The sequence below is a fragment of the Octopus bimaculoides genome, chromosome 1 (assembly GCF_046866305.1).
Source record: "Octopus bimaculoides isolate indiv1 chromosome 1, ASM4686630v1, whole genome shotgun sequence".
Taxonomy (NCBI): Eukaryota; Metazoa; Mollusca; class Cephalopoda; order Octopoda; family Octopodidae; genus Octopus; species Octopus bimaculoides.
In genome coordinates this window covers 33,877,650-33,893,281 of record NC_142928.1, presented here as the reverse complement: position 1 = coordinate 33,893,281, position 15,632 = coordinate 33,877,650, and the positions used below count along the sequence as shown (strand labels likewise).

Sequence of the window (15,632 nt, the reverse complement as noted above, 5' to 3'; positions counted from 1 at the left end):
TCACTACCTCTACCACTCATGGTTATGCTAATCAAATCAAAAATAAACAAAAAAAAAACAAAACAGCACAGCCATGACTTCTAGAAAATTTTTCATGCTCAGAATTGTTGAAGCAAGTCATCTTTCAAAATTTCAATGCTTCCAGAAATTCGCCAACACTACTCCCGATACACCTGTTCAGCCTTATTTTTTAGGACACTTAATGTTCACTTTTTTCTATTTTTGTGTTTAATTCCATGTACTGTTCAAGTATTTCTAGCTTTCGTTACTGTCTTTCTTTACATCTATCCTCAGTCCCCTCTTTTAACCTTTTCTGATGAGTTGTAGTGCACCTGAGCATTGTGTCCAATAAGATTGTAATATGTATGAGTGAAGGGACATCTGCTATTTTTAGCCATTTGAGCTACTGCATAGAATCTCTGTAATTGGCTCACCTTTACTATTGTTGGTATTGTTTCAGCTCAGACCTGTGATCAAAATCATTCTGGTTGTGATAACCCATCTTATTTAGTTAGAATTACAAAGTAATGAGCTGGTAGAACAGTTAGCAGGCCATACAAAATGCTTAATGGTATTTCGTCTGCATTTTGGTTCTGAGCTCAAATTCTGACAAGGTCAACTTTACCTTTCATTCTTTTGGGGTCCTTAAAGAAGTACCAGTCAACTAACTTCCCCCTCCCCTTAAAAACTGCTGGTCCTGTGCCTAAATTTAAAACCACTTAGGATTACATTATCCAATGAGTCCTTAACTTTTTCTAAATGTTAATGAGTGGTTTGAGGGAAATTTGGCTGTTGCTTCTAGTTTGGTGAATGATCCTGCAGAATCTTCCTAGCTATTATTGTTATTTGAGAAGATGAACATATTTATGTACTCACAGCTAAAATATACGTCAGGTGTAAAGAATAGCGTTGGTTGAGATAAAAGTAATACATAATAACTGGATGCACCAGATAAGCACAATATGTCAAACGGCTGAGGGGGATGAGTGCTTTCCATGACAAGATAGTGTTCACATAACCTGAAATGAAATAAGAAGAAAAAAAAATCAATAATTCCATTGAAATTATTTATAGAAAATATTTTTTTGTCCAAAATAAAAAAAAGAAAGAAGGAAAAAATAATAAAATTGGCAATCAACAATAGCAATACCATTAACAAGAATGATGATAATAATATTATACATAAGTCATATGTTTACTACCAGGAATGCAAAGAGTCCTAGACTGAGTGCCTGCAGCATTTTATTTCATTCCTTACTTTATTCTGTGTTCAAATTCTATCAAGACTGACCAGAGCTAGCACTATACTCAAACCCAGTGGTTCTTAACTGGGGTCCATATGACCCTTAGGGATCTATATAAGATTCTGTTGGTGAGATTTATGTGCAATAAATTGGTTACACTTCTACAATACAAAATATTTTAATATTTCTATATAATTCATAAGAATGTTTAATTATAAAAATGTAACAGGATCTTTTGAGTATTAGGTAGTTATGAGGGTCCATCCAAATATAATAGGAATCGAAGGGCTCCATAGGTAAGAGAAATAGTTGTGAAACATTGCTCTAACTGAAATAGACAATCATCTGGGTGTTATAATCTCTGAACATTTCACTATCTCTGAACAACTGAGACAAAAATTTCTAATCCAGTTAAAAGCATGGAAACTTAATAACAAAAAGAACAGGTGAGTTGACTCTCAGGAACAAAGTGGGGGAAGATATGGGGGTGATGAGAGGTTATGTGGATGTGTTATGACATTTTACAATGTGAATCATTTTCAAATTTTCTAAATTAACAGATTTATTTGATGATGTATCAGGTTGAGTAAAAAGTAAGCAACGTTTTGAACCATGAAGAATTTGTACCAGATTTTTGCAGTGTTTTGAATTTTTTAAAAACATTTAAAAAAAAAATTGTCTGATAATACAGGCACAGACTTGCCCAAATGCATCAATAAATTAACATTGATTTCTTTTTTTCACTGTTGTTACAATCATCTGAAATGGATCTGTGAAAGTGCAATATTTGAGCAATTTTGCTGTTCAACTTCAAAAAAGGACGTAAAGCAGCTGAAACTGCTTGCGACATCACCAAAATGTTTGGTGAGGAAATGACCAGTGAGTGGTCAGCTCGAAAATGGTTTAAATGATTTTGTAGTGGAGACCTGAGCCTTGAAGATCGTGAGCATAGTGGACACCCATCTGTCATTGATGACAGCCAATTACAGATCGTCATTGAGAAAGATCCACGTAAAACCACTCAAGAACTGGCAAAAGAGCTTCAAGTTAGCCAGAAAACTGCCTGCAACCATTTGCATGCAATCAGAAAATCAAAAGAGCTCAACAAATGGGTATCACACGATTTGAATGAAAATCAGAAAATGCGCAGATATGAAATTTGCTCGTCGCTTCTTCACAACCAGACCGATCCATTTCTTGAATGTATTGTAACTTGCAATGAAAAATGGATTCTGTACAATTATAAAAAATGTTCTTTGGAGTAGTTGGGCTAAAATGTAGCACCAAAAACCTTACCTAAACCCGAGCTCTTCAAAAAGAAGGTTATGGTGACTGCTGGACTCATCCACTGTAACTTCTTAAAACCAGGAAAATCCATTACTGCAGAAACATATTGCCATGAAATTGCCAAAATGAATGAAAAACTGTTACTCCTCCATCCCAGACTGGTCAACAGAAGATAGTCAATCATTCTTCATAGCAATGCTTGACCACACGTTTTACTAATGACGCTCCAGAAATTGAGGGAACTTGGTTACTAAGTTCTTCCCCATCCAGCTTATTCCTCAAACTTTTCTCCTACCGACTACCACTTTTTCAAGCACCTTGATGGTTCCCTGCGAGAGGAGTTCGAAAATCAAACTGATGCTGAAAGTGTGTTCAAAGAGTTCATCAGCTCCAGAACTCCACACTTTTGTGCTACCGAATTAAACAAACTTGTAACTCACTGGCAAAAATGTGTTGATTGTAATGGTACTTACTTTGATGAATAAAATTTCTGCATTGTTGAAATATATCATGAATTTCATGCTTACTCAGCCTGATACATAGTAATAAAGCTCTAAGTCTTTTATTTTTTTATTTGTTTTAGTCATTAGATTATGAATGTAAACATGACAAACTGCTGCTAAGCATTTTGTCTGACATACTAATGGTTCTACTATTGCACCACCTTAATAATAATAATAATAATAATAATAATAATAATCCTTTCTACTGGCATCTCAAGGTGGTTACAATACCAGTGATTGTAGGAGCACTTAGAATGATCAAAAAAGCAACTGAAAATAATTTGAGGACGAACCCTGGCTTACCATATTAAATTTTGTAGTAGAAGCAGCTCTAATCATGGAAACATCATCAATGTCACATACTTAAAGTATGTTTTTTTTTATTGGCTGTGAGGTTTGTAGAGGGAAAATCTGTGTGTTATTTTAACACTTGACAACTTAAAGGGACTTTACCCTGGACAAATCCCACAGCCAATAAGTGCATAAACAAAACATATACATTAAGTATGACATTGGTAATACACACACACACTCATACATAATTAAATACATATGTATTGCATGCATACACACAGACATGCACAAATATGTTGTTGGTGTTGAAAATTTCAGTGAAGCCTTGGATCAAGATTAGAAACCAGCTCTTTCTCCATTGGCAAGTAATCGAGAAATAGAACTAAATAATAACAACAAAAACATCTTACATTCATTCATCCATCCAACTCCACTAGCAACTCTACTCTACCAACTCCACTCTAAGGCTTTGGTCAATGAGGGGCTAAAACAGATGATACCTGACCAAGATTCCACGCAGTGAGACTGAACCCAAAAGTTTGTAGTTAGGAACTGAACTTCTTAACGACACAGCCATGGTTAAAAAGCTGGTGTGCTGCCCAAAGGAAGAATTAGAACTTAAATAAACAGAATGACAAATAAATTGAAAAACATGAGCCACCTTTATCCACCACTAGGTCAAGTCCTAGGTGTGGGACAGTGGCTTTTATGCCTCAATCTCCCTGAAAGTGCAAAAACTCTTGGTAGGGCCACCCAAGCTGGATAGATCAAAGAATAAAGTCCAGATTGATATGGATCATTTCTTCCCATAGGGCAAAAATAGGATTGCATAGGTAAGAGAGAAATGGTATTTAAGAAGCTGACTTGTTCTTGTATGTTTCAGAAAAGAAAAACATCTTTAAATGCTGTCAAGTTCTTGAATACTCTGATAGGTTAAGAGAATCACCTACTGAATTGATAATTGATTCATTCACAGGTCACGTCTTACCTAGGAAAAACTAAAGTTACAGAAGCATTGATAGCAACGCAAAACCAACAATCTGGAAGAGAAAGGCCTTCCCTCAAGTTGAGAAAAATGAAGGAAAGTCATCAATGGCCTATACTCCTTTGGGACGAAGAGCTTAAGTAGTAGTAGTAGTAGTAGTAGTAGTAGGAGGAGGAGGAGGAGGAGGAGTAATAGTAGCTGTTGTAGTAGTAGTAATCACCATTATAAATTAGTAGGAAACACACACACACATATATGTATATACGCGCACAGAAAAATGTGTGATTAAATTGTTTCAGCTGTGGGATCAGAGCCAACATTAAATATTGATGATAACAATATGGGAAAACATGAAGAAACAACAAGAACACATAAAATGAATGACAAAATATTAAATAATTCTTTCTACTATAGGGACATGACTTGACTCTACTATACTGTATAGTCAACAAAATCAAAAACAAACAATGTGCATGAGCAAAATTAAAAATATAAAATGGTGACAATTTACCCATTGCACACTGTATGTATATATATATATATATATATATATACACACACACACACTATATATATATATATATATATATATAGTGTGTGTGTGTGTATATATATATATATATATATATATATATATATATATATATAGTGTATGTGCGTGTGCGCTGAAAGTGTAGCTGCTAGAATAAGAATAGCCTGGGCAAAGTTCAGAGAACTCTTACCTCTACTGGTGACAAAGGGACTCTCACTCAGAGTAAAAGGCAGACTGTATGACGCATGTGTATGAACAGCCATGCTATATGGCAGTGAAACATGGGCTGTGACTGCTGAGGACATGCGTAAGCTTACAAGGAATAAAGCCAGTATGCTCTACTGGATGTGTAATGTCAGTGTGCATAACAACAGTGTAAGCGCCCTGAGAGAAAAGTTGGATTTAAGAAGCATCAGATGTGTGCAAGAGAGACAACTGTGCTGGTATGGTCATGTGTTGTGAATGAATGAGGACAGTTGTGTGAAAAAGTGTCACACCCTAGCAGTTGAGGGAACCTGTAGAAGAGGTAGACCCAGGAAAACCTGGGATGAGGTGGTGAAGCACGACCTTCGAACATTGGGCCTTACCAAGACAATGACTAGTGACTGGCACCTTTGGAAATATGCTGTGCGTGAGAAGAACTGGCAAGCCAAGTGAGACCTAAATCCAAGGCCTCTGCCAGGGATGTAGCCAGCCCACTAATGCGTACCTTTCCTTCTTTGGACACTAAACTCCACTTGCGAAGACCTGTTGAAGCAAGTGAAATCGAAACCAAACTGAATTCGACGACTGGCACCCATGCCAACGTCATCTTCATTGGACACGAAACTCAGCTTTTGAAGACTTATTGGGGCAAGCGAAAGTGAAATCGGGATGGCACAAAAAAAAAACAAAAAAAAACAAGCACTTGGTGTTGATTTGTGTGACAAAATCCTTTCGATGTGGAGCCCCAGCATGGCAACAGTCCAAATGACCAAAAGAAGTAAAAGAAAAAGGATAAAGATAACAATTTTTTTTTTTATCATGGGACAAATAAAATCTTAATCACTAGGGGTTCCCCAAACATAATGAGCAGAATTTCAAAAGTAATTATAGAATATTTTGCAGCTGTGAAAACACAATCAGTCACATTGTGTCTGTTGTCCAGTCTTAATAAAAATGGAATATGAAGATTTCTAACAAAAGCAACAAGCCACCAATTTGAAGAAGAGCAATGTTTTGATAACATGACTGATACACACTGACTACTGTGTTAGTAATGATGTTGTTTTAAATGGAATGCATAGGCACAGGTATGGTTGTGTGGTTAAGAATTTTGTTTTCCAACCACATGGTTTCAGGTTCAGCCCAACTTTAGCATTGTGGTACCTTGGGCAATAGCCTTAGGTTGACCAGAAGCCTTGCAAATAAATTTGATTGATGGAAACTGAAAGAAGTCTGTCCTGTCTGTGTATGTATGTATGTATATGTGTATATATGAGTATGCGTGTGTGTATGCATCTATACACACACATACACGTATATATATGACATTAGAAACTATGCGAAAACAGACAGGGAAGCTGGACAGCCCTTCAACTGGTCAGCTCCTGTCAAACTGTCCAACCCATGTCAGCATGGAAAACGACCCGTCAGAGTGTAAGTATCTTGAGAGAAAAGCTGAACATTAGAAGCATCAGTTGTGGCGTGCAAGAGAGACGATTGCGCTGGTATGGACATGTGGTGAGAATGGAGGAGGATAGCTGCGTGAAAAAGTGCCACACCCTAACAGTTGAGGGAACCCGTGGAAGAGGTAGGCCCAGGAAGACCTGGGCTGAGGTGGTGAGGCAAGACCTTCGTACATTGGGCCTCACCGAGGCGATGACTACGGACCGAGACCTTTGGAAATGGGCTGTGCGTGAGAAGACCCGGCAAGCCAAGTAAGATCGTTGCCAGTGCCCCTGGACTGGTTCTTGTGCGGGTGGCACATGAGATGCACCATTTTGAGCGTGGCCGTTGCCAGTACCGCCTGACTGGCTCCTGTAGGATTTTCGAGCGAGATCGTTGCCAGTGCCCCTGGACTGGCTTGTGCGGGTGGCACATAAAAGACACCATTTCGAGCGTGGCCGTTTTCGTGCGGGTGACACGTAAAAGCACCCACTACACTCTCTGAGTGGTTGGCGTTAGGAAGGGCATCCAGCTGTAGAAACTCTGCCAAATCAGACTGGAGCCTGGTGTTGCCATCCGGTTTCACCAGTCCTCAGTCAAATCGTCCAACCCATGCTAGCATGGAAAGCGGACGTTAAACGATGATGTATGCGTATATATATATATATATGTATATGCATGTATATATGTCATTATTCAGTTTATTTCAAGATTTCTTTCCAATATAGAAAGAACCCTGTTTCTAACCTAGATCCAAGGTTCCTTCATTAGAATTTCAACACCAACAACAGGGTATTTTTGTTTGTATGTATGTATGTGCAGATTTGTATGTTTTATGTATGTATTCTCATGCATAAAGTTGCATATCTAGAGAATGCTCATATATATTTAAATGATAAACTTCTGGAAAATTTTACAGATCTTTACAGTTCCAGTGATGGATTGGATTTGTAGTCTTTGAATTAGCTTTCTCTTTTCAGGTTTTGAGAAGCCTAATTTCTCAAGATTGGTATTTAGGCAGTGTGTTACATATCTCAGGACCCCAATAATTACAGGTATAAACCTGAACTTGTAATCTGGATACAGTATGTATGTATGTATGTATGTATGTATGTACGTATGTATGCATGCATGCATGTATGTATGTGTGCATGTGTGTGTGTGTGTGTCTCCTTGCCTTGACATTGCATAGTAGTTGTGTATGAGTCTCACTGTTACACAAGTGAAGTGATTCATTTGTAATCTTCCATGTAAACATTCATGGCCATGAGGAAATATTACCTCGCTTGTGGGTTGGGAACAGGAAAGGCATCAAGCTGTAGGAAATCAGCCTTAACGATTTCCACTTGACCCATGCAAGTTTGGAAAAGTTGATGTTAAAATGATGATGACGATGATGGTGATGATGATGAATACAATGAAGATGATTATAATAATGATGAAGATGATGATGATGTTGACAACATTGATGACGATGATATTGATAATGATAATAATGATGAAGACAATGATGATGAGAATGACATAAACAGTCATGACTAGACACTATGTCAGCTTTATGGCATATCGACAGCAAAACAAAATATAAAAAAAATATGATAGAAATACAGACAGCAAAACATCTCTGGGAATTATGAAGTGACTATTCTTTGGGACATGTTAATACCTCTGGGTAAATTGCCCATTCATTATTGTCAAATTCCATTAGGAATAATCATGTCTCTTAATTGACATATCAATTCTAATGGATAACCTTTTATGTCTGAATAAAACGGAGAAATTGTCCAAATATAGAAACTTGGAAACAGAGGTATTGAAAATGTTGAAGAGTGAAATCTGAAACAATCTCCATAATAAAATAATGCCTTGGGAATGATAAAAATGAAAAAAAAATGATGCAGTCAAATAGATAACCAAAACATCATAATTTGTATGAATATGCAACAAACAGAAAATAACATTCCATACTTATTAAGCTGAGTGTTCTGAAGACAATAAAGAAAAACATAAAAGCAAAATGCTGCACATATGGTAAGCACAGGCACAAGCAGAGCTATTTAGTTTACTTTGCAATACATAGTTTGTGGTTCAGTCCCACTGCACTGCACCTTGGGGAAGTGTCTTCTGCTACTGCCCCAGGCTGGCTTAATACTTGTGAAAAGATTTGATTGATAGAAAAGCTTGTTGCATGCTTACATGTATACATACAAACTCTCTCTCTCTACCACACACACACAGAGTTACATATATGTGCATGTGTGTGTATGTATGTTTACATTTGTACTTCTTCAAATGTTGACAAGCTATAAGTGGTGATGTTGTTGTCATTTCCCCTGTTGACAAATTGCTTGTTGTCGTCTTTGTACTTTCAAAAACAAGTGGTAAAAGAAATCATCTTCTAGAAAAACAGGTATAGGTTAACAACAGGAAGAGTTTACAGCTGTAAAACAATGCTTCAATAAAATGTACAGAGCTGCATTGTACAGGGTGTCCACAAGGTCTGGGTACATGGAGTAAATAAAATCATAACATAGACAATTAAATATAAGAAATAAGAATTTCTTAAAGTATGTGTTAATCCCCATGTACCCAGACTTTGTGGATACCCTGTATATTAACTCTAGAAGGAAGTAACAGAAAAAAAATTATCAAACAACAACAATATTGATAATAATGATAGCACTAATAATTCTTACCTCCATAACCAGTGCAACATGCGTAAATGACCCATCCAACACACAGGCCCCATACACTGCGATTGACTGTTGTATAGAATGATGCTGTATCTTGAGTCATTGGGTACCCATTATTGAGATTATATAAGCCATAGATAATGGAAATGGCAGATATTGTAGCCATCATCCATAGACTTGCGCATATATACTGCAAAAAAGTCAAATATATACATATGATATATATATATATATATATATATACATATATATATATATATATATAGTGAGTTCAAACAAGAAAAATGACAAAAAACAACAACGCGAGGACGTGATACAGATATTGAGTTACTGGACGCTCAGGAAAGGAAAGAAAGAAGATTTGACGTTTCGAGCGGAGCTCTTCGTCAGAAATATAGGAAAGTCCAAAGAAGGGAAGACAGAGGAAGAAAAAATCACCAACGATATACACGAGGTTACATTGTGGAATGACCGGAAGGGAAACGGTGGAGAAAAAGTTCTTTCTAAGACAGGAGAGTGCAAGAGAGGGAGGTATGTATGTGTGCGGGCGCACAGGTCCGTGTGTGTGTGTGTAATAACAGCACGTGTATGTGCATATGTGTGTGTGTGTGGTTTGGCTGTTTATCTGTTAGTATGTGTGTGTGGTTTGGCTGTTTATCTGTTAGTGTGTGCGTGTGTGTGGTTTGGCTGTTTATCTGTTAGTGTGTGTGTGTGTGTTGCTTAACGTTGTAGAAGGAATTAGTAGCAGGAATTATTTGGGAGTGGTTGTGGACAATGGTCAGTAGAAAGTGAGCAAGCAGCTTTTAAGTATGTGTGTGTGAGTGTATGTGTATGTTGTGTGAGTGTGTTTTTCTTGCAGTGTGTGCCTGTATCTGTGTGTGTATGTGTATATATATGTGTGTGTACGTGTGTGTGTGCATGTGTATGTGTGTGTGTGTAGACGGAGGGTTGTGTGTGGAGGTAAAGCCAAATTTTTTAGGAGGCCATAAATACTATTGTAGATCCATAATTTACTATTTTGTTGCATGGGCCCTCAAAACTTTATATGGACCCTCAGGGGCCATGTGGACCCTGGTTGAAAACCGCTAGTCTATACAAAGAGTAGCGTAACACTTACACGATTCATCCTCATTTTGGATTTATTTTTGTATAGAAGATAGCCATAGACAATCCCAATGAGATATGGCCCGATTCTGATGTATGGTTTGACATAAATATCTGTGAAGTACTTTTGGCTGATGTTACTGAAATAGATATATACAAATATTAACTAAAAATTCAGTAATATTTTGAAGATACATACATATATATATATATGGATAATAATAAATGGAGCAAAACGCATGTCAATAAAAGTTCCTTTAATTCCTACACATGTTTCGAAATAAATGAGAGTTCTTTCACAAAGAAGAAAGAGCGGTTGGGGGTTCCTCATTTATATCTCTTCAGGGAGTTCATAATAAAACATGTAATAGCAAGACAAAAACAAAATGATGGGGTACAGAAACATACGCACAGGTATGTATATACTAGGTGGCATGAAAAAGTTCCTGGACTAGTTCTGTAGTATGCTATCAGATGGCAGCTGCCTGGTTGTGTGCTCAGCAAAAGTTAGCAGTAACCTTCATGTGGCAGCGTGCCATGTGACATTGCTGTGTTTACTTTGCAAGTTGTGAAATTTGTGTTTTTGTGATCAAGTGTATGCTGTAGTCTGTGACTTTGTAAAGAGCCAATGTGAAATTTTGCATTAAACTTTGAGCATGCTTTGGCAAGCTTATGGCCATAAGTCAATGGGATGTATACAATATTTTGAGTGGTACAAGTGCTTCAAAAACTGAAGAATGTCCCTGGAAGATGACAAACAATCTGAAGGACCTTCCACAAGCGTCACTCCTGATAAATTGGTATTGTGCATCAAGAATTTGTACCCCAGGGCCAGACTGTCAATAGAGAGTTTTACTGTGGCGTTTTGAAGCATTTGAGGGAGAATATTTGGTAAAAGTGACCAGACTAGTAGAGCGCGAAGAATCCAGTTCTTCATGATGACAATGCAGCTTGTAACAGAGTTCTCCTCACTCATGAGTTTCTCACCAAAAACAACATGGTATCACTTCCACACCTACCCTTTTCGCAAAATTTAGCACCTGCAGACTTCATCTTCAGGATGAAAATGCAACTCAAAAGTTGCCTTTTTAGCACAACTGTTGAGATTCAGAGCAAATTGCAGAAAGGCCTCAACTTGCTTGCAGAAGATTACTTCCAGGCCAGATTCCAAAAGTAGTAAGAATGCAGGTATCATGAGTCATAAACAACAAACCACCTCATAGACCAAGGTGCCAAATAGCGGTGTTAAACTGGATGACAGATTAAGTCCACTGTTCATCATCTAAAAATAGCTTTCTAAAGGAAATTGTGAAACAATGTAAATCTGAATAAAACCTACATCGATACTTTTCAGGTATGACAAGTGATACTTTTATTTTGAATAGTTTGAATCAATTAATCAGCATTTTTGTATTGGAAATATTTTCACAAATACTTACCTGTCTTGAGAAAACATAACTGCAGGTAATTTTTCTGTGGTTGAAACGACCCCTGTTGTAATTAATTGGGCCAATGAAAAAAGACCAATTAACACATAACCAACAATTTCTGAACTGGAATTATATCAAAAGAAGAAAGTGTGTTAAGGATTTCAAAGTTATATGTAAACATTCAGTTACTAATGTAGCATAAAACAAACACCAAATATAAGAAGTTTACATGGACAAATGTTTTTTATCATAGTTTCAAATTGATCCAAGTCACATGAATGATATTGAACAGACAACAACTGTACTGAAACCTGTCAGTTGGATTGTAACTGTGATTTGCGAGAGCAGCAATGTCAATTTAATGTCATGCTGATCCATTTTAGATTCAAAATATCTATGGAATGTCATCATTGTTTAACGTCCACTTTCCATGCTAGCATGGGTTGGACGATTTGACTGAGGACTGGTGAAACCAGATGGCTACACCAGGCTCCAATCTGATTTGGCAGAGTTTCTACAGCTGGATGCCCTTCCTAACACCAACCACTCTGAGAGTGTAGTGGGTGCTTTTACGTGCCACTGGCACGAAGGCCAGTCAGGCAGTACTGGTAGCGGCCACACTCAAAATGGTGTATTTTACGTGCCACCTGCACAAGAGCCAGTCCAGCAGCACTGGCAATGATCTCGCTTGAATGACTTTTCATGTGCCAGGAAGGCAACTCTGGTAATGATCACACTCGAACGGTGCTCTTAGCGCTCCACTGGTACAGGTGCCATCACGATTCCGCTTTCGTTTACCCCAACAGGTCTTCGAAAGCCAAGTTTAGTGTCCAATGAAGGAGACGTTGGCATGGGGGCCAGTCATTGAATTTAGTTCGATTTCACTTGCCTCAACAAGTCTTCGCAAGCGGAGTTTAGTGTCCAATGAAGGAAAGGTACGCATAAGTGGGCTGGCTACATCGCTGGCAGAGGCCTTGGATTTCAGTCCCACTTGGCTTGCCGGGTCTTCTCATGCACAGCATATTTCCAGAGGTCTCGGTCAGAAGTCATTGCCTCGGTGAGGCCTAAATGCTTATATTTATAATTGACTATATTAACAATTCTATTGATGAAACAACTGAAACCTTTATTCAATAAAATCAACAAAATCTATTATATATATAATTTGTAGTGTAATATTTGAATTGATAACATCATGTGGCTATCACAGAAAGTTCCTCTAGTGGATTCGGCAAACAGACCACAAACAAAGGGGTACTGAAAAGTTCCTAGCTTTGAGGGTATCATAAAAGGCCTGGTTAAAAGCCTAACCTTCCAAGTTATGTTACAAGGCTTAGAAAAACTGAAGGATCATTGCAATAAGTCCGTGAATCTGAGAGGGGAATATGTTTAATAAAATCATAATTAACTGATCCTCCTGTATTTTCTTTTGTCAAAAGCCAGGAACTTTTCAGTAGCCCCTTATAATAATCCAATACTGACAAGTATAACGCAGAGTTCCATGCAGTTGAAATTCAAGAGATCTAATCTGAAATTATTTCACGAGGAGCATATAAACCACCAAAAGTCAGGATGTATGAGAGGTGAATATATTTATCTAACCACTTGTCATCCTTAGGATTATGGCTGTTTCACAGCCTTCATGTAATAATTTCAGTGTATAATAAATTAGGTTTATTTCTGTACTAGTCTGCATGCTATGCCTTATACAATTGTGTATTCTCAAATCAATGCAGATAATGAAAGCTAGTTCCTCAGGTTACCAAAATATCATAGTTACACTAATAATTCATCTCTAAGTATACATACAAAATTTTCTCTTTATATATACAATATATGAAAGACTGTGAAGGCGCAATGGCCCAGTGGTTAGGGCAGCGGACTCGCGGTTTCGATTCCCAGACCGGGCATTGTGAGTGTTTATTGAGCGAAAACACCTAAAGCTCCACGAGGCTCCGGCAGGGGATGGAGGCGAACCCTGCTGTACTCTTTCACCACAACTTTCTCTCACTCTTACTTCCTGTTTCTGTTGTGCCTGTAATTCAAAGGGTCAGCCTTGTCACACTGTGTCACGCTGAATATCTTCGAGAACTACGTTAAGGGTACACGGGTCTGTGGATTGCTCAGCCACTTGCACATTAATTTCACGAGCAGGCTGTTCCGTTGATCGGATCAACTGGAACCCTTGATGTCGTAAGCAACGGAGTGCCATCATCATCATATGAAAGACCAAGATTAGGCAAAATTACCTTGTTAATTACCAGTAAAAATAACGATATGTTGTTTCATATCAATTAAAGCGCTGGATCTAGGTTTAGGGAATTGGCCATCCTTAATGTTAAAAAGTAACAGGAAGGGGTAAGGAGAGAAAGTAAAGTAGTTATAAAATCGTTTTAAAAAGTATATAATATTACATATAAAAAATACAATAGGGAACTGACAGATGGAGATATAAAGACAAAACCAAGAGATACTATTGAACAATAGTAATTTTCTAGTAAAGTCAAAAGATTATGTATAAAAGCTTTGGAACCTTAATATTAATTACATGTTCTAACCACACCTCACAATACTTTCCCGCCAGAACGCAAACTGACCAATCACGGCCCCTAATAAGGTCACGTGATAGAGTAAAATTCTGAAGGCATTTGGAGCCTTCTTAACGCTATATATAGATCAACTCATACCCCACAAATTTGTCTCGGTCCAGTTTCTCTTAGAGACTGTTCCGTGTACCACACGACAGCAGCAGCAGTTCCAGCGACCACTTCAACAGCTTCGTCCAGCCACGATGACCACCGCCGTCGCCACATCAGCAATACGAGTCTACGACGACTAACCAGCACCATCGTCATGACCAACACAATTACTACCAAGCATCAATCTCCACCAGTGTCAACACGACTTACTATGTACACCAAACCAAACCTCCGTGGCACATCTCTCTCTTCGATTCTGTTAGGTGACTCAGCTTCACCACGATAAATAAACAGACAAGAGTTCTTAAACAGACAAGAAATTCTCAGCCAGCGACGAACATCTGTATAACAAGAATCACGGCCCGGCATCGATGCCACGACATCACAACTAGTGATCAGCTCTGCCACACTCAGCCTTTCCTCACTTTCACATACAGAACTTTTCCTATAGTGTACTAAAGAACTGGTATAATTGCTCACGTGTCATTTACTGACTCTCTTTCTATTTGCTGTAATATTTCACATACACATACATGTATCACTCACATACACACTTTTCTTTGTACGACGGCCTGTCTTTGATTATGTTCTTATATGTCGCATTCACACTCTCACACAGACATACATCTTTAACGCTACAATAAATATCTCTGTTATTCATCTTATACGGTTGTGGTCTTTCATTACTGGTCATCTATGTTATCGTCGCATAACATATCATGTACATCATTATTAGATATATATTTGTGTGTTCGACCGTGTGACACATTTAAATAAAAGGAGTCCTCTGTTTTTCCATCCGTCACCATTTCTCCTTTTTTGAGTTCGCACGGTCGTCCCTTACATATACATACATATAGATATACACCCATACACACATACATGCACATATAGATATATACACATAAAATTTCTGTACAGATACATACGCTGTGTGTCCCACCCACACTTAACAAGAAACCCTCTCACACACTATACTACAACAAACCAAACTATATCGCTACATCTCTTCCTTACATCACTGTTTCATGTACTATGATTACCTCTTACTCCCCAATCTTCTCCTCTTGGCCCTGGGCCACTGTATCATTGCTCTCCACTTGCTCCCGACCTGTGTGTTCTACCCACATGCCCCGTCTCACTGTATTATTGTTATCTGTTAGCCCTGACCTGTGTGTCCCACCCACATGTAACAAGAAAAATTTCCCCTCACC

At 37.9% G+C, this 15,632-nt stretch overlaps 2 protein-coding genes across 8 annotated transcripts in view; one reads left to right on the top strand and one right to left on the bottom strand.

The window, feature by feature from the left end:
* LOC106878029 (solute carrier family 66 member 2) overlaps nucleotides 1-15,632 on the top strand; it is a 288,127-nt gene that overhangs the window by 185,395 nt on the left and 87,100 nt on the right. The gene's annotated exons all lie outside the window — the stretch shown is intronic.
* LOC106878028 (nose resistant to fluoxetine protein 6) overlaps nucleotides 1-15,632 on the bottom strand; it is a 79,877-nt gene that overhangs the window by 6,776 nt on the left and 57,469 nt on the right. For all 5 annotated transcript variants that reach the window (XM_089350019.1, XM_089350017.1, XM_052965956.2 and 2 more), the window contains 4 exons: nucleotides 11,729-11,842; nucleotides 10,303-10,429; nucleotides 9,189-9,375; nucleotides 877-1,019 (listed from right to left, as the gene is read on the bottom strand). In XM_089350019.1, coding sequence (XP_089206145.1) covers nucleotides 877-1,019; nucleotides 9,189-9,375; nucleotides 10,303-10,429; nucleotides 11,729-11,842 — 571 coding nt within the window. The remainder of the gene's footprint in view (nucleotides 1-876; nucleotides 1,020-9,188; nucleotides 9,376-10,302; nucleotides 10,430-11,728; nucleotides 11,843-15,632) is intronic.